At 43.6% G+C, this 26,515-nt stretch overlaps 1 protein-coding gene across 1 annotated transcript in view; it reads left to right on the top strand.

Annotated features, from left to right (window-relative positions):
- LOC147659640 (von Willebrand factor A domain-containing protein 8-like) overlaps positions 1-26,515 on the top strand; it is a gene marked incomplete at its 5' end in the record, with an annotated part of 1,204,277 nt that overhangs the window by 502,414 nt on the left and 675,348 nt on the right. The window contains one exon of the mRNA XM_086951584.1: positions 4,980-5,185. Within this exon, the coding sequence (XP_086807710.1) occupies positions 4,980-5,185 (206 nt within the window). The remainder of the gene's footprint in view (positions 1-4,979; positions 5,186-26,515) is intronic.

The raw sequence follows: 26,515 nt of genomic DNA, 5'->3' as shown, positions 1-26,515 counted from the left end.
CCATAGCTGGTAACGGTTCTTTACTTCTCCTCTTTTTTCTTTAGTAGCAGAAACTTGCTTTAGGGGTAGTTCTGCGGGATGAACAATTGAAGCAGCCCCTTCTAACGTTTCTCCTCTCTTAGTAGCTTCTACTGGGGTGATATTAACATTCTGGGGGTCAATTATGCTTCTGTCTGCCTCCATACAATCACCCACTACACCGCTTTTAAATACTGCTGAAAGGGAGTCCCGACACACTGGGGTACTTGCTCGACACAAAAAAGCTAATCTCGAGCGCAGCCATATGTCGCAGCAGCTTACCCGGAGTCTGGTGATTTCTGTGCCCTTCTCTGCAGACGAGCCGTTGCTGCTTTTTCCCTGCTTCTGTAGGTCGCTGCTTCCCTTACTCGGAATCCGGTACAGCTGTCCGGTGTCTTGCTCCTTTGCGTACCTTCGCTCTCGCATCCCGACCAGATCACCACGCAGGGTCCTAGTGCCTCCGTGTTCACCGAGACTCAAGTCTCCAAAGAAGAGAAGAACGGGGAAAACTCAGCGCTATGCATTAATAGAAATAATCATCCATCTCACCAGTTGTTTAGATACGATTATCCGCGTTCTAAGGCGTAGAGACCAGCCAAACACTCGTCCCGGGGCGTTTTGGGTTCAGAGCCTCGCAGCAGCCGTTAGCCTGCCGCCGCCATGTTCCTCGCCCTAGTAGGGCATCCTCATGAGATATTTATTATTAAGGAAAAAGAGGGGCGAGCCACATGGGGGCCATTTCAGCTTCTGTTTTATTCCGCTGCTTTGGCAGCGCACAGAGGGATTGCAGTTTTACCAAGTAGGAGGTTTAGCAGCGAGATTATTAAATCATCAATGGATGAGAAAGGGAGATGAGCGGTTGTAGAGGTGCTAATTGAGCATGTGCCAATTACATTAGTTTCTGTATGCGGCTTAGTTATCGATGAGTGGGAGTCTATGTATGATTTGATTCACCATCTTGCCCAATTTTTGAAAAATATTGTAATTGGGGGTGATTTTAACTGGGCACACATTCTGTAGTTGGATCAGAGGAACCCCAAGGTTGAAAAAGGAAAACGGGGAATGGTGCAAGCCATAAATTGTTTAAAGGATAAGATGGGTGTTTGTGACCCTGGTGTAGATCGAACCCCGGCCTGAAACACCATATCGTCTTCTTTGCCTGGTTTCAAATGGTTTCAAAGATAGATTTTTATCTTACCTCTGATTCCTTGCTAAATGTAGAGGCCTGTGATGTCCCTAACTATTTTTCAGAACATACAGTAGCCAGCCTGGAAGGTCTGATGCCCTATATAACTACCCCTATGTATAGATGGTATTTTAATAAAGCCCTACTCTTGAAGGAGGATATTTTGGAAGAGATAGGGAACAGAACTCAACTCTTTTTTTTCTTTTTTCTTTTTGGGAGAACACAGGTTCCACATCACCAGAAAACCTTTGGAGCTGTATAAATCAACAATGAGGGGTGAGATTATAGTTTATGAAAATGCTAAGAGTAAGATAGAGAATAAGAAAATATTAAGTCTCTCAAGTGCGCTCCAAAGTGCAGAAATTGGGCTGCAGCAGATACTAGACGAGCAGCAATAATTAGCTACAGAAGTGTCCAAGAAGGAACTACAGACTTTCTTGTTGGAAAAGGAGATTATAAGCTCCCAGACCAATGGCCGCCCTCTATATGAGGAGAGAGAGGTTAGTGGTAGATTGCTGGCTTGGCACATTTACTCTCAAATGGTAAAAAATAATATCACCCAGGGGAGTAACACAGGACCCCGCAGCCCCCGTGGTGCAGGGGCCCCGATATGCAGGGGGTCCCCTCAGCACAGTAGATTAAATCCGAAGCAGTGGCCCCTCCATGTACATTGCAGGGGAGCCTCCTAAACTTTTGTTATGCCACTGATATCACCAAAATAGAAGACCCCAGGGCAGGGAAAATAAAAAAGGGATAAAGAAGGAATAGCGTCTATTTTAAGCGCATACATTTGTAAAATCTCTGAAGAAGACAATCATTTGGATGAAGATATTGTAACAGTTTTTAACTTGCCTTAAATTTCCTTATTTGCAATGGAAGCTGCGGGCAATCTGATTCTCCTTATAGAAATAGAGGAGGTGATAGAGGTGATAAGGGAGCTTAGGTAAGTATGGCTACCCCTCCGAATGGTACTCATTAATGATTCAATACCTAAAGAATCCACCTTCAAAGCTGTTCGGCCAGTTTTTAAAGGGGTGGGCATTTCCCCCTTCAGTTAATAAAGGAATCTTAATTTGCTTTCCTAAAATGAAAAAGAACCCGAAGCAGGTGCATTCTTACCACCCATCACTTTACTTCATTCAGATTATAATCTTTTAATGAAAATCCTTGCTAAGAGAATATCTGAGGTAATAGCGGATCTGGTGACAGTAGATCAAAATGGGATTGTACCTACATGCCAATTATTCTCTAATGCACATTTCCTAACTGAAGCTATGGATTACTGTGCGACTCACCAGGTTCCAACTGTAATCTTGTCCATGGTTGCTGAAAAAGCTTTTGATTTGGGGAACTGGGAGGTTTTATTCAGAATCAGGGAAATAATGACATTTCCTGGTCAACTTATTAGGATGATTGCTAGAATATATCAGGGCTCCAAACCACAACTGGCATTAAATGATTATAGATAGCTCTCAGGATACAAGAAAAGGGTATACATTGCCACCTTTATTGTTTGCCGCTTTTATTGTACCCCTTGCATGTTTCCTCCGAGGAAGATGGGAAGTTTTCGAGCTCTGGTACCAGATTCTCCTAGACTCAAGCTGTATGTGGATGGTCTGGTATTATATCGTCAATAAGACCCTGCAGCCATTAAGGAAGATTTTGAACTTTTAGACAATTTTCCAACGGTTGCAGCTTATACCAATAACAATGCAAAGACAGAGATGCTGATTTTCAACACTTACGTGAAGAACCTGCCTGAAGTTCTTCAGAAGTCCTATAGCAACAGCCCCAGTAGGTATCTGGGGATTAAGGTTATTGAGGATCTTGACTATCTTTATAATGTGAATGATATCCCCTCAGTAAGGAAGATCAGGGATAAATTAGACATGTGGCAGAAGCTACCAATTTGGATTGCTGGCAGGGTTGCAATGATTAAGATGCATATTTTGCCCTTATTCAATTTTTAATTTATGACCATTCCAGTTTACATAACTTATGTTTTTTCTCAAAACTGAATGCAAGGATTTCTTAGTTCATATGAAATAAGGCCAATCCATGAATACGCCTATCAAAGTTAGATCTTCGCTGGGAAGAAGTAGGGATGGCACTTCCAGATTGGAAAACGTATTCTTTGGCGTTTTCTGGGGCATGCATACTAGAATGCACAAAATTTCGAAGGCATCACAGGTAGATAATTTTTATATGAAAGAAATGTTGAAAGAGGTCCCAGCATACCAAACTTTTTTCAAACCCTAACAGAGAAACCCCAATCAGGTTAGATACAAAACAATGTAATTTTTTAAGCTGAAGCAAAAACAGATATGGGAATATCCCACAGATTCATGCAGAGCTCTCCTTCTAATCTTTATGCACCTTAGAGTTACAGCAAACAGTAAGAAAATGGGAAAGAGATAATTTGGGGAGAGTAGGAGACTGGTTCAATTATATTAATGAAATAATTTCTTGGGAAGAAAGGCAGACAATATCTTCCTCAGCCTAGGTCTTCAATATCCTAGAATATCTTCAAATACAAAGTGTACTCAAGAAAGTCCTCCCGCTTCCGATAGAGGAATGATGGGAGAGAACAATGGTAATATAAAATCAGAAAAAAAGGCTTGGGCAATGGGCAAGATGGCTTCATATTTTTCACAAAAAAGCTGATATGTTTCTTATCTCTCAAGAAAAGTGGAGGAAGAATATTGAAGGGAATGAAGCTTAGGGGGACTAGTCAGAAATGTTGGTCTTTAATATCCAGATGTTTAAGGGGGCTAAATTCAAATGAATTCAGATGTACTCCTCATGGTTAGTATACTATACCCCTAAGAAATTGCACAAGTGTTTATGTAAATATTCCGAATAGCTGTCTTAGATGTAACCTAGTGGGTACGTGGGAACAAATGATTTGGAGCTGTCGAAAATTATTTAGGTTCTGGGAAGAGGTTTTAACATATTTTCAGAAGGTTTTACAAATTTCTCTTGTACCGAATGCTAAATCTATACTTTTAGGAAGCTCGAAGATTCTGGGTATAAAACATGTGAGTTTGGTGGTATATAGTGATCTTAATAGCTCGGTCAGTGATAACTAATCACTGGAAATCAAGGGACCTGGCTGAATTTCAAATATGGTTGAATATGTTGCTTATGTTTTATAACAAAGAATATTTATATGCCAAGAGGGTGGAGAGGGGTAAAAAGTTTTCTAAAGTTTGGAAATATTTTATTCACTATATGGAATGCACATTTGTAGGGAGAACTGAGAGCACTGAACAGCAGCACTTTTTTAGAATTTGTGTGAAAAATGTGTGGATTGTATTTTAGAAAGATGAATTTAAGATAATGCATTCTTTCCAGGACTTTATGTAGTTTTCCAGTGTACGCTCTAAAATCCAGCCCGGTATGTTTCCTTGCTTGGAGAGTATGATCCTACCCAAACCATTAGCTGTAATGTCATTCCCACCTCCCCTTTCTGAGAATATTAGGGGAATTTCCTACTTATTGGTGTTTGCTCATATAACATTATAGGCATGTTTGGAGGAGAGCAGAGGCCCCACATGTGCCAAGGATGCTCTCACATAAATGCTTTGTGTTGTATTCTGTTGTTTTAGAGTAGAATTTAAATAGCGCTATGTGGATATTTGTATTGAATGCCAGGAGTTAGTTTCACAAAATATACTTAAATACATACTGATGCCCGATAGATCCATCATAACAGGAAGGGCAATTTTTGAATAATCAGTTACAATTGTTTCTGTGTTTATTGTAATATTTGCAGGTGACATTTTCAGTTGCCATGCGGTGGATAATCCAGTGCCCCAATCAGAGCTTGCTATGCTCAGGCAGTATGGACCCAACGTTCCCGAGCCCGTCTTGCAGAAATTAGTAGCTGCTTTTGGTGAGCTGAGGAGCATGGCTGACCAAGGCATCATCACATATCCGTACTCCACCAGAGAAGTAGTGAATATCGTGAAGCACTTGCAGGTAATGTTTGTTATGTAAGACAACGCTACAATAGAGCACATGCCATTCTTCGTGTTTTGCTGTGACATCTTTGTGCTTAACAACATTGCCCTTGACAATCTCAATGAGCAAAGGTTGAGCATTCAAGACCTCTTGTATATTCTTATATATGTATGTACTGTGTCGGCTCTGGAAATCAGCCCTAGGATTTGTCTGCTTCCTCTTAGGCACTTTGTTCTGTTCAACTGCCTCCATTGACAGTATTGATTGAATACTGTCTGCTTGTTCAACTGCCTGTATTTAACTGTCTTGATAGAAAACGACCAATAGAGTTCAGTAAAATACCAGAATTGCTTTCTGCTGGGGGACTTTCTTTTTTTCTTCTTCTTGCAACTGCCTCTATTTGGCTTTCTTGATAGAAAACGACCAGCAGAAGTCAGAAAAATACCAGAATCACTTTAGCATTCTCTAGATTCCAGTCCATAGAAATTGTCTTCCACGAGCCCCTGTAGACAATGTTTTTCAAATCTTGTATTTTCAGTGATATGACCACCGAAGGCCCTGATTTTATATTAAAAACAGAGCTTTGGACTATACCATTTCCCGCTGAAAGGGAATATTTCTCTCCATGTGTTCCAATACCTGGCTTGTCACGCAGTTTGGTGCTTACTTCCCCTCAATGTTAATGAACAGTATATGTTTCAGCACCCAGGCTAATGTGCTGCATGGCTAAATACATATAAGGTCCCAAAGGCGAGACCGATTGCATTACAATTGCTTGTTTTTAGGTTTGCTTTTAATGCTGTCTGCGGTATTCAAATGCCAGAGCATAATATGGGCTGCAATTTGAGAAGTAGGATTGCATGATGTGAGATTGGTTTAGCTGCCATCCTTAAGCAACAGGATTGAATTTTTGCTTCTGTGCCGTGGTTTTCATACAGCATCTGCTATTTCTCCTTTTTTTATTGCCCTTCATTTTTTTTTAAACAGATTTTATTCATCAAAATAACACGTATAATGTAGATCTCTGAACCCCAGAGACAACTGCCGCATACAAGATACAGATTTTAGACTTTGACAATTTTACATTAGTAAAGACAGGAGACAAGGCAATACAAATTAAATCAAATCTTGCAACCAACCAACTACCCCACCGCCCTCCCCACCCCCCCCAGCGCACCATCACCTATTGCCCGTAATTGTATGTCATTCCTTATTATCGTATTTAAAATTGTATTTTTAAAGCCCTTACTCGGGGGCGCAGCATGGTCAATAAGATTTTGGGTGGGGGTAAGCCTTCGATTTCGCAACAATGACGGTGGTTAAAGTAAATACATACGAAAAGCAAGACAGGAGGGGGTGCTTACGGAGCAGTAGAAAGGGAGAGGAGTGCGGATTATAAGGGGTACCTGCAATTACATTTTTTGTAAAATACCCATTTTTTAAGCCCTTTAAAACAGAAAAAATAGTGCGTGTTTTTGTTTTTGGGTGTATCTAAAAATCCCAAGTGAAATCCGTCAAACACCTCACCATACATGACTTAAAGCACCTGTACCCAACTCTTTACTGCAGAATACATTAGTTAGGTGGTGTAAAACCCCAAACACCCCCTCGGAAGCTGCGTCCCAGCCCCTACTACTCCTAATGAGGTGGTGAATGGTTTGTGGCTAGTAGAACGCTACTCCGAAGTCAAGGTTAGAGGAAATTAAGTAGAAGATTAGTAATATGCACTTTATTTTCCTTGTAGGTTTGTGCTCTCAACATCTCCTGTGTTTACTCTAGTGTTTTGAATAGGGCTAGATTAATTGAATTGCAGTGGTGAGCAGAACCAGTTATTTAGATAAGTAGGTAGATAGAGAGGAGTTTTGAACAATGTATGGAAGTCCATTGTAGTCTGTATATATATTTAGAGGATCACTGAAAAAATATTGAATACAAAAATATAGACGAAAAAAATATCGAAGTAAAAATATAGAGACAAAATATCGAAATCCTATCTACAAACAGGTAGGTACAAAAATATCATATCAAAAATATTGAATAAATATATATACTTAATAAAAATATCGAATATATTAAAATAACGTAAAAATAATTTAAAATTAATGAAATAAATATAATTAAAACATACTTAAAAATACTTAAACATTATTAAATAATTAATTTAAGTTAAAAAAATAAAAATACAACTTGATTTTTTAACACATATATATATATATATATATATTAACATAATATTAATTACAAATCTATATCTATATCTATATCTATACTACTATAATAAAGCTGAAACTTTCAGGCTTTGAGGTGGGTAAACTCTGGAACCACTGCGCCAATCACACACCCAATACACCGTTGAAATCGGCAGGGTGTGTAGATGGTTATAGGCTACATAAATTAAAAAAATAAACATTATTTAAAATGCTAGATTAACACCTTCAATGCTAAGGCAATTCCTCCAGAGTGCTGATCTCCCTTGAATCCCATTGTTCATGACGAGCTGAGCTCGTCATGAGCACACGAGCAGTGTACTGCATGACTAGCTGAGCTCGTCATGAGCATGGAAGGGGTTAAAAAAAAGTAGTCCCTCAAAAGTAGCGCCGGCCGTGACGTGCGTGGTCACGTTAGGAGCACGGGGAGGAGCGGCGTCCGAGGAGCGGCGGACATGGCGCGGGGGAGGAGCGGTGATGTCAGGAGCCGAGGACCGGCGGCGGAGGAGGAGCGGCGGACATGGCGCAGGGGAGGAGCGGTGGTGCGAGCGTACAGGCGTGAGCAGCGCCGGCGGAGGTAAGGGCACTCAGGTAGGGGCAGGCGGGGGCCGGGGCGGACAGGCGGGAGCAGCGCCGGCGGAGGTAAGGGCACTCATGTAGGGGCAGGCGGGGGACGGGGCAGGCGGGGGACGGGACGGGCCGAAAAGTCAAAAGTTTGGCTGATGTCTTTAAATATTGACTTTGCCAGCGTATGTTATAACCAGGTTCTCTACGTTGATCATTCCCGGATTTGCAGCACATGTGTCTGTTATTATGCCAACAAAGCATCAGTGTACTGTACTGGATGGTTTCTCCTGAGTGAGCCCTGTGTTTGTTGTTAGGATGGGATGGTTATTGCATGCAACTGCAGCGATGAGCCACTAAAACAACAGGAGACCAACCTTGGGGGCTGTCGTGCAATGGATCAACAAGGCTGATGTGGTTAATATTTCCTTCACGAATACCTGCGTCCCTTGGATGGAGTGGAGGGAAGGGGGTGGATGACGTGTGCACGAGGAAAAAGTGACGTGTGCAGGTTACAAAGGTGGGGCGGGCGGGGGCCCTGAAGCAAAGTAAATTACAGGAGGAAAAAGTGACGTGTGCAGGTTACAAAAGCGGGGCGGGAGGGGGCCCTGAAGCCTAATTGCTCCCGGGCAACGTCGGGACGGGCTGCTAGTATACAATATTTTTACTGTAGCATTGCAAGAGGTTATCATTTACTATTACCACTCCAGCAACTGCAACAGTAGGGTAAACATTGGATAGCGTAGGGGTAAAAATTACTATTCCCACTCCAGAGAGTGCAACAGTAGGGAAAGTGTTGGATAGCGTAGGGGTAAAAATTACTATTCCCACTCCAGAGAGTGCAACAGTAGGGAAAGTGTTGGATAGCGTAGGGGTAAAAATTATTATTCCCACTCCAGAGAGTGCAACAGTAGGGAAAGCGTTGGATAGCGTAGGGGTAAAACTTACTATTCCCACTCCAGAGAGTGCAACAGTAGGGAAAGCGTTGGATAGCGTAGGGATAAAACTTACTATTCCCACTCCAGAGAGTGCAACAGTAGGGAAAGCGTTGGATAGCGTAGGGGTAAAACTTACTATTTCCACTCCAGAGAGTGCAACAGTAGGGAAAGCGTTGGATAGCGTAGGGGTAAAAATTACTATTCCCACTCTAAAGGGTGCAACAGTAGGGACAGCGTTGGATAGCGTAGGGGTACAAATTACTATTCCCACTCCAGAGGGTGCAACAGTAGGAAAAGCGTTGGATAGCGTAGGGGTAAAAATTACTATTCCAAATCTAGTGAGTGCAACAGTGGGGAAAGTGTTGGATAGCGTAGGGGTAAACATTACTATTCCCACTCCAGAGAGTGCAACAGTAGAGAAAGCGTTGGATAGTGTAGGGGTAAAAATTACTATTAAGCAATTAGAAAAGATCACCCTGCCAGGGAAGATAATTAGAGGTCCTATATAGGATCCAATTCTGGTTAGGGGGGAGCAATATCCAATTAATATCTGAGACCAAGACAACAGATGGACCGCAGTCAATTCATCTTTTTATAGAAAATATATATATTTTTGTTTATTATTTGTTTTAGTGCAATTTGTCGTATTTACAAAACAATCAAAGAATAACAGGTTCAAGAATTAATAAAACCATAAATACAGTTCATCATTTCATGGGGGAAAGAAAATTCTTAGGGGAATTAGGTGTTCCACTCACTCAGGGGGATTTTCAGGGGGCTCAACAGACACTCATATCGAACAGGGGTCATTCATACTCTAACATGTTCAATCACTTCACAAGGGTAAATCTCGTTTTGTCTGCAACAAAGAAGATGGAATTATGGTTGCAGGGACGCGGGTGCAACTTAGGGAGGGCAAGTAGGTGAAATACTGTTGCCGTTCTTGGTAGTAATGCCGTAGTAACGCCAACGCGCGTTTCGGTGTGAGGCACCTTCGTCAGGCTGGCAGAGATGAGGGGGGAGGGGAACACACTAGCTGAAAAGTTCAAACAAAGTGTTTTTAAGCATATCAGGTAATTCAAAGAATTAAATACATATCAATTTAACATCTTAGACACTTAAGCATGTTCGAAATTCTCATACGATTTAATACATATAGATTCATAATTCATGTACCATTTCTGAACATTTTATTGTCATCAAATGTATAGGCACATCACTAAATAGTCTTGGTTTAGATATTCGCAGATAACTCCCAGGATACCATCCCCTAAGTTAGGGGATAGGCCAATTCAAAGAAGTGGCCAAAGTGAAGACATAGAACTTATCTCTTAGAGGACTACACTTTTTCATTCATACTAAGGTTCACACGCTCTTTTACTTCGAATTCTCAAGATCCATTTATGAAGTATCTATTTGAGAGAGAGTAAATTACAACCCGTCTCTGGCATATATGGGGGTCTAATAGAGTCATCAGGTTCTTATAACTGGGTAGAACAGAAACTCAGATGTATGCCATTATGTAGGAAACAGAAGGATCAGCCTTGTTGATCCATTGCACGACAGCCCCCAAGGTTGGTCTCCTGTTGTCTTAGTGGCTCATCGCTGCAGTTGCATGCAATAACCATCCCATCCTAACAACCAACACAGGGCTCACTCAGGAGAAACCATCCAGTACAGTACACTGATGCTTTGTTGGCATAATAACAGACACGTGGTGCTAATCCGGGAATGATCAACGTCGAGAACCTGGTTATAACATACGCTGGCAAAGTCAATATTTAAAGACATCAGCCAAACTTTTGACTTTTCGACCCGTCCCGTCCCCCGCCTGCCCCGTCCCCCGCCTGCCCCTACATGAGTGCCCTTACCTCCGCCGGCGCTGGCCATCCTTGTAGCGCTTCCACACTCTGTGCTTGACTGTGCCCCCGATCTCGCCTGTGGTATCGTATTTGCTGCTGATCGTATTTGCTGCTAAAATTAATCTGTGTGCCAGCCTGTGCATCGCGTATTTGCTGCTGATCGTATTTGCTTCTAAAATTAATCTGTGTGCCAGACTGTGCTTCACGTTTCTGTTGCTGATCGTATTTGCTGCCTGAATTAGTTTCTGTGCCCCGTTCTCGCCCTGCAGCACCTTGTTGTTGTTTGGTGCCATTTTGTTGTCCCAGCTCGTCTCTCCTCCCTGCTCCCAGCCGCTGCTCCCCCGCGGCCCCACCCCCGCTCCCTACAGCACCTACAATCGATCCCCTCCCCACTCGCCACCCCGCTCCCGCCTCCCAGCTGCTCCTCCCTCGCTCCGCCCCCTTCCACTCTCCATTTATGACAGATGCACTTGCGTGCAGCGCTCACGCGCAGCGTGTGTGCCCTATGCGCGCCAAAGGCGCGCCAAAGGTAAGCCCGTCCGCGCCTGGCCCGCGCCCAGAGCCAGACCCCCTGGACCCCGCAAAAACCACTTCACCCACCTTACGTACGACGCCGCAACCCTCACTGCATTCAACACCGGCCGACTCCCAGACTGCCACCAAGCCGCCCCAGGACGTGCCCATGGACCCTTCACCTGCCAATCCTGTAAGTTCAGCTGCATCAGGTTCCCTACTACAACCAATAACGCCAAACAGAGCGCAAACAACAACCACCTGAAGTGCACCCTGCTCAACACCTGCTCGGTCCACAGACACGCCATTGAACTATGGAACCTACTTGACACCATGAATCCGGACGTCGCCTTTCTCATGGAAACCTGGATGAACGTCTCATCAGTGCCCGAAATCTCCATAGCCATCCCGGACGGTTACAAGATCATCCGAAGGGACCGCATCAACCAAAAAGGAGGAGGCATCGCCATCGTCCACAAGAACTCCATCCGCATCACGACCAGCGCTGACGACACCCTCACAGCCGCCGAACATCTCCACTTCCAGATTCACATCGACCCCAAGACTACACTTAGAGGCACCCTCATCTACAGACCCCCAGGACCCCGCACAGAATTCAGCGAAGACATCACTGACTTTATCAGCCCACACGCCCTCTCCTTCGAGGACTACATTCTCCTAGGGGACCTCAACTTCCACATGGAAAAGAACAACGATAGCAACACCACCACCCTTCTGGACAACCTCGCCAATCTCGGACTCAAACAACTGGTAAACACCTCCACCCATTACGCCGGACACACGCTCGATGCAATCTTCTCCTCCAGCAAGCACATCTCTTTCAATCACGCCTCAGGACTCCACTGGACGGACCACAGTTGCGTCCACTTCAACTTCAGAAAAACCACGACACACCACCACCCACAACAAGTCCCCCGCAGAAACTGGAACAAAATTACCACCGACCAGCTCACCACAGCGCTAAACCTAACCCCTCCCACCAGATCATCGGACCCAAACCATGCAGCCATCAATTTCGCACAATGGATCACCCGCTGCGCTGACAAATTAGCACCCGTGAAAAACTACCTCAACAAGCCAGGAAACAAAAAAGCCACCTGGTTCAATGACGACCTCAAAAACTCAAAAAACAAAACTGCCGCACCCTCGAGAAAGCCTGGCGAAAAAACCCAACCACAGACAACATGACCGCCCTCAAGGACGCCACCCGCAAACACCACCAGCTGATCCGATCCACCAAGAAATCAGCATTCAAGGATCGACTCGACAACAACGCCCACAACAGCAAGGAACTCTTCAGCATAGTCAAAGAGCTTACCAACCCCAGCGCCGGCACCAACGACATCACCCCCTCTCAAGAACTCTGTGACTCTCTAGCCTCGTTCTTCCACAGCAAGATCGCTGACATACATAACAGCTTCGGCGAACAATCCACTCCCCTCACCACCGAACTGAAGCCCCCCACCACCACCCTTTGCGCCTGGACCCCAATCAGCACCGAAGACACCATCCGCTTGATGAATTCCATCCACTCCGGGTCACCAACCGATCCATGCCCCCACCACATCTTCAACAAGGCCGTCTCCGTCATCGCACCCCAACTCCGGGACATCATGAACTGCTCCTTCAACACCGCTACCTTCCCGGAAAGCTGGAAACATGCCGAACTCAGTGCCCTCCAGAAGAAACCTACAGCAGACCCCACCGAACTTAAGAACTACCGCCCCATCTCGCTCCCCCCATTCCCTACCAAAGTCATAGAGAAGACTGTCAACAACCAGCTCACCGCCTTCCTCGAGTCTTAACGGCTCCCTCGACCCCACACAATCCGGCTTCCGAGCAAAACACAGCACTGAGACCGCCCTCATCGCAGCCACAGACGACATCCGAACACTACTCGACAACGGGGAAACAGCTGCCCTCATCCTCCTGGACCTCTCAGCAGTGTTTGACACGGTCTGCCATAGCACCCTCGTACAACGCCTCAGCAACGTCGGGATACAAGAAAAAGCATTGGACTGGATCATCTCGTTCCTCGCCAGAAGAACCCAGAGAGTCCGCCTCCCCCCCTTCAGGTCAGAGGCCTCCGAAGTCATCTGTGGAGTACCACAAGGATCATCCCTCAGCCCCACCCTCTTCAACGTCTACATGAGCCCCCTCGCATCCATCGCACGCCAGCACAACCTTAACATCATCTCCTACGCTGACGACACACAGCTGATCCTCTCCCTCACCAAAGACCCAAACACCGCCAAAACCAACCTACACGAAGGGATGTAAGACTTAGCCGAGTGGATGAAGAACAGCCGCCTAAAACTGAATTCAGACAAGACGGAAGTCCTCATCCTTGGATCATCCCCTTCCGCACGGGACGACTCATGGTGGCCTCCGGCCCTAGGCAGTGCGCCCAAACCTACGGACCATGCTCGCAACCTAGGATTCATACTAGACTCCTCCCTCTCAATGACCAGACAAGTCAACGCCGTCTCGTCATCTTGCTTTAACATCTTACGCATGCTCCGAAAGATCTTCCGATGGATCCCCACCGAAACAAGAAAGACGGTCACCCAAGCACTTGTCACAAGCCGACTGGACTACGGAAACACCCTCTACGCCGGAACCACAGCCAAATTACAGAAAAAACTCCCAACGCATTCAGAACGCCTCCGCCCGACTCATCCTAGACATACCACGCCACAACCACATTTCCGGTCACCTGAGAGACCTTCACTGGCTCCCCGTCAACAAGAGAATCAAGTTCCGTCTCCTCACCCACGCACACAAGGCCCTCTACGACCTAGTACTCAGCTACCTCAACACGCGCCTGACCTTCTACACCCCCACCCGCCATCTACGATCGTCCAATCAAGCCCTCGCCGCGATCCCACGCATCCGAAGAGCCACCATGGGAGGAAGATCATTCTCCTACTTAGCAGCCAAAACCTGGAATTGTCTTCCCACCCACCTCCGCCTTACACAGAACCACCTCTCCTTCAGAAAACAACTCAAAGCATGGCTGTTTGATAAATAGCGAACCCCCTCCCTCAAGCGCCTTGAGACCCTCTGGGTGAGTAGTGCGCTATACAAATTTTAACTTGACTTGACTTGACTCCCTCACTGGCACCACGGGCGGACAGTTCGACATCTCCCGTTAAGATATATATATGGCACTGGCCTGGCGGTGAGGTAAGGGGACCTCAAAACTGATTGTCGGATTGAGTTACACCTGACACAGGGATTAAAGTGGAACATTGCAGCCGCCTTTCGTGAGTAAGCTGTTTGGAAAGTGTAACATGTTTAACTGAATGAAGAAATTGACATTTCTTTTAGTTTACGAGAGTGGATATGCCCCTCCAAGATCTGAAACATGATTTATATGACAGGAGCCTTTTAACTAACACACAAGGCGGCATTTACAGTGAATAACTGTATTATAAAAGTAAGACTTTAATGCGTGCCATTTGTTTTTTTCACACAACTTCTAAATGCCTGCTTTGCAGCTGAGGATGTGAATGGCATTCCAGTCCGGTTTTTACATATGCCACTACAAAACACGAGGGTACTGAAACGTAAAGAAACTATGGGCCATATTATCAAGCAAGGGCGATACATTATCGCCGCTTTTATCGGCAGGAAACTGCAGCTAAAGTGGCAATAATGGTCTTGATAATATGCCCTTGTGAATTCCCATGGAAGCCCAGTTTCTGCTGTTAACCTGGGCTTCTATGGGAATTCACATGGGCCCATTATCGCCGCTTTAGCGGCAGTTTCTTGCCGATAAAAGCGGCGATAATGTATCGCCCTTGCTTGATAATATGGCCCTATTTTTTTTATATACAGCAATATCGCACATGTGTACAGATAAGCCTCATGTGTCCAGAGTGTCTGATTTGAACTGTCCTAATAAACAGGTTTTGAGCCCCTGATTTCGAGTGCCGGTTCCCTTGTAATTAGGGTCTGGGAGTAACTATAACTATAACTCGCGCGCCCGCAATCCACTGCTGATGATGTCACATATTACATCATTGATGTCATTTGAGATGTCATCAGTGATGTCACTGACCATGTCATGAATGATGTAATATGTGACATCATCAGCAGTGGATTGCGGGTGCGCGAAATATAGTTAGTACAACTAACTATATAGGAGCAATTTCAATGGTTTTGTATGAGTGAAATGTCCAGCTAACTATAACACCCCTAAAACCTATAGTTTTTTGAGTGAATTTTAAAGGTTTTTTAAATGCTAATTCCTAACTATATAAGGCCTGAAAGCTATGGTTTTTTCAGTGAATTTCAAAGGTTTTTTAAATGCTAATTCCTAACTATATAAGGCCTGAAACCTATGGCTTTTTCAGTGAATTTGCAAGGTTTTTTAAATGCTAATTCCTAACTATATAATGCATGAAACCTTTGGTTTTTTCAGTGAATTTCAAAGTTTTTTTTAATGCTAATTCCTAACTATATAAGACCTGAAAGCCCAACAGGAATCTCCAGTATGCGCCAGGGGACTGCATTGCAGAGAGGTGTAATGAAGCCACGCCCCTTTTTACACCTCTCTGCAACGCAGCCCCCGGGCGTGTTTGCAGAGGGGGAACTAATTCCCCTTGCATACTGGGGGTCCCTGGGGGCCAACTAGCCCACCTTGAACCTGCAGTAAGCGCCAGGGGGCTGCATTGCAGAGAGGTGTAATGAGGCCACACCCTTTTTTACACCTCTCTGCAACTCAGCCCCCGTGCATGTTTGAAGATGGGGAACTAATTCCCCTTGCATACTGGGGGCCCCTGGGGTCCAACTAGCCCACCTGGAACCTCCAGTATGCGCCAGGGGGCTGCATTGCACAGAGGTGTAATGAGGCTATGCTCCTTGTTACACCTCTCTGCAACGCAGCCCCCTGGCGCATTTGCAGACGGGGAACTAATTCCCTTGCATACTGGGGGTCCCTGGGGGCCAACTAGCCCACCAGGAGCCTCCAGTATGCGCCAGGGGGCTGCATTGCAGAGAGGTGTAATGAGGCCACACCTTTTTTTACACCTCTTTGCAACGCAGCCCCCGTGCATGTTTGAAGAGGGGGAACTAATTCCCCTTGCATACAGGGGGTCCCTGGGGGCCAATTAGCCCACCAAGAGCCTCCAGTATGCGCCAGGGGACTGTATTGCTTTGCCCCGGAGGGCGGCAGTCCCCGGGGGAGTGTGGGGGGGATTGGGCACCCCCCACACTTCTTTATCACTATGCCCCCGCGATTTGGTCCCCCTGAGGGGTAATTTTTAAAAAAACATACCGGGTTTTTAAAAAAATAATAATTTTATCTTGGGGGTCCTTGTGGGACCACCTTAACAGGCCTAGGGGGTCAGGGTGTTTCTACCCTGCCCCCTTTTTATCTTCTACATATTTGTTTTTCTGCTTTCTTATCCCTCAGTCTAATGAGCACAAGATCACTGCCAACACTTCCTGGTTTGGATTGTTGACAGCCAATACGCATGCAGCTTTCTCAGAAAGGTACGGGCACCGTCCGCGTACCATATGCATATGTACGCGGACCCGTGCGCGCACGGTACGCGCACCCCGCGATTTTTCGGAAAAAAAGCATTTATTTTTTTTGCCTTGGTTGGTCCTAGTGGGACCCCCTGAGCAGGCCTAGGGGGTCAGGGTGCTTCTACCCTGTCCCCTTTTTGAGTTCTACACATTTGTTTTTCTGCTTTCTTGTGCCTCAGTCTACCGAGGCACAAGATGGCTGCCAACAATTTCTGTTTTGGAGTGTTGACAGACATTGGCAGCCAATCAGCATGCAGCTCGCGCACGCGAAGGTCCGCGCACGTCCGCGCACGTATATATAAATATATATATATTACAGTTAGCTACACATTTTACTCATACAAAACCATTGAACTTCCCCCGTTATAGTTAGTTGTACTTACTATAACTCGCGCGCCCGCAATCCACTGCTGATGATGTCACATATTACATCATTCATGACATGGTCAGTGACATCACTGATGACATCACTGATGACATCATCCAGTGAATGCGGTTTGCTTTGATATTTAAATATGTATTATAAATACACTACTTTGCATTGAAGAAAGAATGGATATATAAATATAAATGTGTGGATGGTGGATTTAGTAACAGTGTCATTGATTGTTTCCTTGACTAATTTGTAGAGTCTCACTATATATAATGTGTAGTTACTAAACTGTGTGAAAGTCTTTATTGCTTTGTATTAATTGCTATGTTAAAGACTATATTTGTTATTGGTTTCTTAACTGAGTATTTATATGGGTAAATGAATGTCTATGTGGTTTGGTGGGGGGGGTGTGATTGCCAAAAAATGTGTGAATAGTTCATTCAGTAGGTATATGAGGTTAAGACTACATGTTATAACAGTTGTTTCAGTGAGTGTATATGTTTATGGGTGTGGTGGTGATGAAATATTTCTCTCAATGGTACATCTCCATTAAACTTGAAAAAAAAGGCAGTGTATGCGACAGTTATATCTAATTAAGTGTGCCTAATACTTAGTGATTGTATGAGTCACTATATGGATAACTGTATACTTGTAATAGTTATTTTATAACACACTAAGTGTGAGTTACTACCTATATAAATAGTTGAAGTGGTGTTTGTATAAGTGTGTAGGTGAGTAAATGTAAGTATAATCAATTGTTTGCATAAGTCAGAAGGATGTCTTTATAAGTGAATACAATATGTGCTGGTGTGTAATGTTGAAATAGGCGTATAAATATATTTGATAGTGTTCTGTTGATTATTCACTGCATATAACACTGAATCTATAGGTAAGTGATTAGATGTGTGTATAGTTCTATGAATATCTGAGTGGGTGTTTAGAAATTTCTATTGGTGTGTCAATGGTTTCAAATATGGCACTTTCTATTTTACAGTGAGTGATTAAAGATTATACTAGTGTGTGATGAGGTGTATTTGATTGTCACATGGATGATGTCATCAGTGATGTCATTTGAGATATCATCAGTGATGTCATCAGTGATGTCACTGACCATGTCATGAATGATGCACTTTTTGTGACATTCCGGTGGCGCAGAAGACGGAGTGATATTGGCAGGACTAAGCCACTTTTTGTGGCGTAATCCTGCCTGATAAATATCAGTCCCTTTAACGCAGTGTCCTGCGTTAAAGGGGTGTTGCTGGGGGCGTTCCCAGCAGCATCCATGGACTTGAGTAATTTATAGCATCCTCAAAGTCAGTCTTTCAAAAATTCCAAAGTATAGGACATGATAATCCAAATCCAAATGTTTCTCAAGAAAAGTCATAAACCGTGTCCGTGGGTTATATCTGCCCAAACGCTGATATTCCAAACGATTGAAAATGACTTTTCTGGGGAGTAACATAGTAGACTATTTCCCTGTCTGGTCCCATTTCAGTGATCACAACCCTGTTTTTCTATGTGTTAGAGGCGTCCTTAGTAGATCTGAGAGACAATTGAACAGGGTTGACAAACAAGATATTCGGGCAACAGACCAGGCTCTGTCGCGTTCTAATCTAGGACCCTGATCGATACTGTGACCTTATGCCCCTATACGGCTATAAATCCATATATTCCCTATATTGGCATAACTGATAAAATGCAATATTCAGAAACTCGTCTCTGGCCTCACACGAACAGAGCCACATTTCAGAATCGCTTCCTCTGCAACTTCCTTTGCAGCTCATTAGTGCAAATGACATAGCAGAAGTTACTATCTAAGATTCCTAGATTAACACTCCGAGTTCTTCAACAAGATAAAAACTCAGCAACCTGGGAAAGCCACGCTTGCTATGTTTTGATTAGTAATAGAACTCTAATGAGCACTGATAGACGATCACTTCCTAGTGACATCTTTATTGACGTCTTATGTCCAAAAACTTACGTCAAACAAGGCACCTTTCAGGTATAAATATTACCAACGTTGCCTTAAGCAAACGCTGCTGTCATGCTGAAGCTATCGCTGTCAAGCTAATGCTGATACTATCGCTACTGCTATCGCTGCTAACGAGCGAACGATGGTGTGGTGAACACCGGAGCTAAACAGCGGTCCCCTGCAAGAGCCCAGCAGATGCAAGCTGCCCGCGGACGCTGCCCCTCCTCCTCCTCCTCGACGCGCTGAGAGAGACGCTGTCTTTTCTCCTGCAGAGAAAGCCAGCTCCGGCGTTTCCAGCCTACTCTTGCGAGTGACTGGGATATCGAGTTCCCTGAAGGAGATACCAGACCTCCAGCATTCTATTCCAGAGGTATGGTGTTGACTAAACCCTTAGAGAGAATTCTTGAAGCAAACCTTGGCAAAACCAACTTAACTAAAGCTACTTACTTACTCCCCTCCCAAGTATTAGGCTTAGGTCAGGTACACTGGGGTAGGCGTAGTTAGAAGCACCAGTTGAGTATGTTAGCCTAATGTATATATGAATGTATATATGTTTTATTCATTTTAAACCATTGTATGGCTAAGAAACCATATCAATGCTTTTACAGTATTATTTCGCAATACTCATTTTACTGTACATACTTTTTATAATAACAAGTCTTGCAATTGTGGCAATTCATTTCTCTTGTATGAGAAGAAAGACTGTTCAATAAATAACACTTTTATTGAAAACGCCAGTCTCTCTATTCTCTACATATTGTGAAAGTAATCTGCAAAACAACTGACTGAGTAAAATAACTGTCTATTGTTTCACACGACTCTAGAGATTGACTCTTATCTGAGGAGCAAAGTTGTCATGTTGCACGGTTGTTGGAAAACTGAATCCCTTCATGTCTGTACCAAGGAAGCTGATCACTTCCTATTCAGTCAAGAAAGTTTCCAGTGACCTCTGAGCTAGTTGGTAACAAACCCAATTAAGTTTAGCATAGTCAGTGGAGACCTGGAAGATCCGCACTTCTACGTCCATGCTACTGTTTGTTATTCCAATGCGCAGGGCCTATTGGGAAAATAGGAACTACACTACATGGCGCCCAAACGTTTGGTAAGGCGATAAACTAACGCAAGACGTTAGAGTAACTCAGTCGTGCATTTTTCACACAGACCCCTTTCTCCCGTAAATACTCCAATAGACGTCTGGAGTGGGTGAAAGGTTAAAATCCGCCCGACCTTAGTAGGAAGAGATTCCTATGTAAAGCTCTGGTTTATTCAACGTTGAAGGATACAGTGTTCCAAAATATTGTGCACCTAATCTTTGTCTCCTTGGAGACCTGCTCTGTAAACCTGCATTTATAAAATGTCAGTAGAAAACAACGGAACTGATGCCGCAGCAGATGCGACTCAGCAGGGTCCCGACAGGACTACTGAACCGGGTGCAATAATCATCCCGGCACATTTAAGAAAATCTATAACGTTAAAACTTATAGAAAATGGACTGACCACACAAGGTGGCACAGTCGTCTTCGTGATAGAGGCACACGAATATCGGCAGACAGAGGTATTCTATTCATGGATAAAATTTCCAGCGGCAAACACCGCAACACACGAGTTCCACTACTATGTAGTAGGAGTTCCACCGGATGAATACGCTCCTTTTGAGGAGATTGAAATCCCATTAAAATACCAAGAACATTTACTTTGGTTTAAAGGCGCCCTAAAACATAATGATCGTATTACCAGGCTCGGTCCACTAGGTAGACCAGGAGCAACGTGGCCGGTTCTAGCCAGCTACACACCACATCCGGACATTGCAAAAATGTCTAAAGAAGAGCTGTTAGCACAGCTAAAAACATTAATTAAAATACATAGGCAATTAGTCCAATATGTAATGCGGACTGCAACAGTCAAACCAGCTGTTAATGTACCACAGCTGACCCCTCATCAGGGGAACACAAATAAAATTACACCACAGAACATACAGTCATGTCTTGGTAAAACACCCGTAAAACGGGAACAAATTCCTTTCTGGTTAGCGCAGAAAATCACTCAAATAGAGGCAGTATTTCCGAATACTACCCCTATTGAGAAACACAGAATCTTGACCATCTGCCTTCCAATGGGGGTCGCACCACACGTGGAGGACTGTGACACTTGGGGTACAGTCTTTGCTTCCATTTACACAAAAACACATGGTGTTCCGTCTATGGCGGTAATACCAGAAGTGCTAAAACAGATTCAGAATGAATACGGTCCAGAACCTGCTCTAACTCTTGGTATGAAATTACTGAAAGATTTCAAGCAGGTCTCGGCTATATTACTAGCCAATATAAAGGGAGAAGCAGCATCTGTGGCAATCCGCCAGAAGTTGAAGGAAACAGATATAACAGATCAACCAATTGAGCTTGCCAGAATCATAGAGAAATGCTATGAAGAATTAGGTAGAGACAGCTTGGGTGGAAAACCAGTAAAGCCCCAACTGCTCGAAAATCCTGAAAATTTTTTTATTAAAAATAATTCAAACACTCCTAAAAAGAGCTGGGATGGAAATAAACAATCCACTCCCAAAGAAAAAGTTTTCCAATCCAGAGGAAGGTGTTCTCGACGGAGGGAAAAATCTCCGACTCGAGAACACCAGTCTCCCCAGAGGGAGCCCTCTGAGAAAAGATATAACCTTAGAAATAGGGATAATTTGAAGAAGCCTGATAGATATCAAAGTATTGATACACGTCCCTCTCGATCTTTTTCGCAGAAATCGGAAAGAAGAGGACGGTCAGACCCAGGAGAGCACACCAAGTCCAAAGACAAGGAACCTGCTCAGATAAAAAAATCTCAATTTCCAAAAAAGAAGGTAGCCAGTATTAGAGTAATCGAACATGCCGAGAATACTGAGGACACAGTTGAAAAACGGGGAGTGGGCACAGACAATGCTAGACAGTGCAGCAGAAATCACTATAGCCCGCAAGATCCTGATGAGTCATCTGGAGACAGTGGACACGAATGAATACATTCAGGTTGAAACTGCAGACACCAGACTTAGCGAGCCCCATAAGATATACGAAATAACACTTCGTATAGAGGGTGATAAGACTAGGAAAATAAGGGGTCTATTTTGGGATAAACTCTCAAAAGGCTATGATATTCTGTTAGCTGAAAAAGATTGGCCCCCAGAGTTTGTCAGGGAGTGCCCTCGTGGCGAAGAAATGATTATGCCTGCCTTCTCGAATCACATCCCGATTCACAAAAAATATACTTATGCAAGTGCCTGGGCAGTGGCCCAGGCACCGGCATTATATAAAAATCATGTAGGATGGGATGAGGACTCTCCTCCTCACAAAATCCAATTAAAAAGTGAACCAACTGCACAAAGGCAGTATCCCATTAAGCAAGAAGCTAAAAAACAAGTCAGGGAGATTTTAGATCAACTTGAATACCAGGGGGTGATTGAAACATGCACCTCTCAAATGAACAATCTTTTGTTTCCTGTCTCCAAGCCAGACAATTCATATCGTCTAGTTTTGGACTACAGACACCTTAATGCATGTTGCAAAACTTTTGCAGTACAAAATTCGCATAGTGCTGCACTAATGAATAACATAGTTAGGAAAAAATATAAAACGACATTAGACATATCGAATGGTTTCTTTTGTCAAAACATTGCACCAGAAAGCAGATACTTGACCGCTTTCTCAATAATGGGGTCTCAGAAAAAGTTCTGTAGGCTCCCACAGGGGTTCAAGAACAGCCCAGGACTATTCTCAGCTAGAGTAACAGAGTTACTACAAATATATGATGATGAGGCATTGTCTTACGTAGATGATATCTATCTCACAGACGACGACTTGGAGACTCACTTGAAAAGAGTGAACACCATTATACTTGGGTTCGCAGCAGAGGGTTACAAATTCAACTTTAAAAAGTCCCGAATTGCCCATCTGACAGTATTATTTTTAGGATACGAATTATCAAGTGAAGGAAAAAGCCTAGCGGACAACTTCTTAGAGAAGTGCGCTGTACTCCAAGCTCCAAAAACGCTGAAGAATTTACAATCGATTCTAGGCTTTCTGAATTTCGGTAGAACTTACATTCTAAATTACGCGGAGAGGGTTAAACCTCTCTACGAACTAATTAAACCTGATTTTAAACAAATCACCTGGACTCAAAAACACACAGAAATTTTGAGATCATTGCAAACAGACATGTTAGCAAAAACAAAATTAGATACACGTGACAACACACGCATTCTTGTAATCCGAGTCATCCCAGGAAGATGCGGATTCACGTACTTGACCTCTAATGAGGGAGAAAAGGTACCAATAGCTTACAAATCACATTTGTACACAAAGGCTGAAATAAAATTCAGTTCAACTGAGAAAATTCTAACTGCGGTTCAGACTGCTGTAGCAAAAGAAAGGCCCCTAGCACAAGGTAAACTAATAATAATCGTAACACCTATACCGGCTTTAGAAGCGGTAACTAAAGCAAGCATTCCTAATGCTAAAGCTTTGCATCCGAGATGGATCCAGTGGGTTAATTCTCTTGCTGCAACAGACGTAGTTTACGAATTTGATCCTAACTTAAAGACACAGGAATTTTTACAATATGAATATGAATGTCCTCTGCCAATTGAAATCCTGCCTCTCGAAGAATACGGAAGTATTATATATACTGACGGATCAGCACAACCCGCAGTTGGGGGTAAACAAGCTTACAGTGCTGCGTGAGCGATTGTTAAAGGTCGTTGGCACAAAGGAAAATTTATACCAATGGTCACTAAAACACAATCTCTAGGAGATTGCTCAGCTCAACGAGCTGAATTGGTAGCATTTAAGATGGCGCTAGAAAATACCGATTGCGAATTCCCCACACTAATAGTGTGCGATTCTTATTATTGCGTACAATCTTATAATGAATACTTGCAGAATTGGGTGGAAAATGGTTTCAAAGATGCAAAAGGTGGCACAATAAAGCATAAAATGCTTTGGGAACAAGTAGTTCTTGTACAGAAAGAACTACAAAAGACTCACGTGATACACACTCTGAGTCATCAACGTGATGGCGTTCACGTTGCAGGGAATTCATTGGCTGATGAAGCCGCGAAGGCAGCTGTGCAAACGGCTTCCGTAGCTGCGATAACTCGGTCACAAACAAAAATAGACAGCGATATTCTACAAGCTGTCAGTGCGTCAGTAAAAGATGATAAGAAAACACTCCCAAAAGGATTTCCAGAAAAGTACTTATATTCAACAGATACGAATAATGTTCCTTTTGCTCGAATCCCTGGAGTGGGGGATAGAGTAATTCCAAACATGGAACACAGGTTAGGACTAATCAAAGCGGCACACGAAGGGCTTGCTTCTGCACACGCTGGCGTTTCCGCAACAATATCACTATTAAAACAGAGATATTGGTGGCCGCGCATGAGAATACAAACTAAAAAGTATGTATTAGAATGCAAAATATGCCAAAGGATGAAAGTATCAACAGTAAAACGACCAGCGCAGACACCCCTTCTCATCTCGGATAAACCATTTGCATGTGTTTACCTGGACCACTGTGGGTACCTGCAAAGGGACGGCAACTATAAATATATCATGGTAGCAGTGGATTCCTGTACGAGGTTCATATGGATGTGGCCCCAGCGCTCGGCTGACGCCAGAACGGTTATAAAAGATCTGCGAGTCTTTATCGGCACATACGCAATTGCCATATTCCATTCTGACCAGGGTCCTGCTTTTAGCTCTCGAGCTTATAAGGAGGCCATGGCCAGCATGGGAGTTGGGTTGCGGTATTCTTGTCCGTCACACCCCGAAGGGAACAGTGTGGTAGATAGAAAAAAACGGGACATAAAGCAATCTATAACAGCGAAGGTATTAGGTTCGGGTGCTGGGTCGGTCAAACATTTAATAAGTGTCCAGATCAGTCTTAACAATTTGCCAAGAAATTCTCTAAAAGGTTTCAGCCCATACGAACTATTGATCGGAACTAGAATGAGAATTCAGGACTTAGATAGTCAGGTATCAGTGGTACAAGATAAGAAAACAGACTTTGACATCAAAGATCGTTTGGCTGTTTTACAGGACTTGAATGAAACAAGAAAATCCTTAAGCAACATAAAGTTAAAGCAACAGCCAGCTACCACTGACGAGGCACCACCAGCAAAAGCCCCAGCAAGGCCTGTCTGGATTCCAAAGATTGGGGATCTAGTCAGAGAAAAAATAGCGGTGAAGAAGGAATTTGGGCCTTCTTACAGAAAAGCAGTACCTGTCATAGCAATCAACGTAACAAGATCAGTAGTACTACCGCCCCTTGCTGGTAAAAAGGAGAACAGAGTTGTATCAATCGACCTGGTAAAACCACAAGCACGTGGCCTATAATCAACAGTAGGCCCAGTGGACTCCCAAGAAACAACAGAATACCCAAACTTGCAACAATCCAAGAGGTTCAAACTGAAAGACTAATCACATTCGATCAGCCTGCAGTGCACAGAGAGGGACTATGCAATAATGCCATGGAACTCGTGCCTCTTGAAACACAGATTGAAACAGTTCGTCAAGAAACACCAGTCTACAATGATGTGGCATCTGAATGTGCTACCGAAAGACAAATTGAAAGAACAATTCCAACAAGTGACAGAACTGCCTCTGGTTACTTCATCAACTTCGACAACTTTTCCGAGGATCAAAGCAACCCCGAAGTGATGCCAGAAACAAAAAAGACTTTTAACGAAAAAGCAACAGAACTCTTTCAACAAATCAAAGAAGTATATCTGGATGCACCATTGATTGAGCATTGGATTATTTCAGGGGTATTTATACTCCTACTATGCCCAATTTTAGTTTTAATTTTAGGAAAGTTTATTACAATACAATGGACACAGCAAGTCAGAACATCAACTTAGTCCTCAAACCACACAGATCATCCCACGTGAAGAAAAGAGAACTGTCAACAGTAAATGTCAAAGCGATTCCAATACCGGGTGGGGTAGTATGGGAGAAAACTGACTATGAAATCTATGGTCCGGTCGAGATCCTGAAGTATCCTCATCAATTCAAGGTTTCCTTAAGTGACTTTGTAAACCCTAGTACATTCTCTGATGATTGGGACTTTGAAAGTATTAACAATATGATGTCTGATTTAGTAATGTCAGCTAGATTCACAGATCATGATTATTTACAAGGTTCGTCTAGTTATGAACAGATGTTCTGCTTCACAAATTATGGTGATCATTACTTGCATAAGTCTGCACAGCCTAGAAATGTTTTTAAGTATAATCAATGGGAACATTGTGCTACACCACCTAAAAGCAGTTCTAAAACATTCTATGAGAAATTTCAGTACTTCTCAGGGTTTAACACCAGTGATGCAG

The sequence above is a fragment of the Lissotriton vulgaris genome, unplaced genomic scaffold (assembly GCF_964263255.1).
Source record: "Lissotriton vulgaris unplaced genomic scaffold, aLisVul1.2 SCAFFOLD_293, whole genome shotgun sequence".
NCBI classification, from domain to species: domain Eukaryota; kingdom Metazoa; phylum Chordata; class Amphibia; order Caudata; family Salamandridae; genus Lissotriton; species Lissotriton vulgaris.
This window is presented reverse-complemented; position numbering and strand designations above follow the sequence as displayed.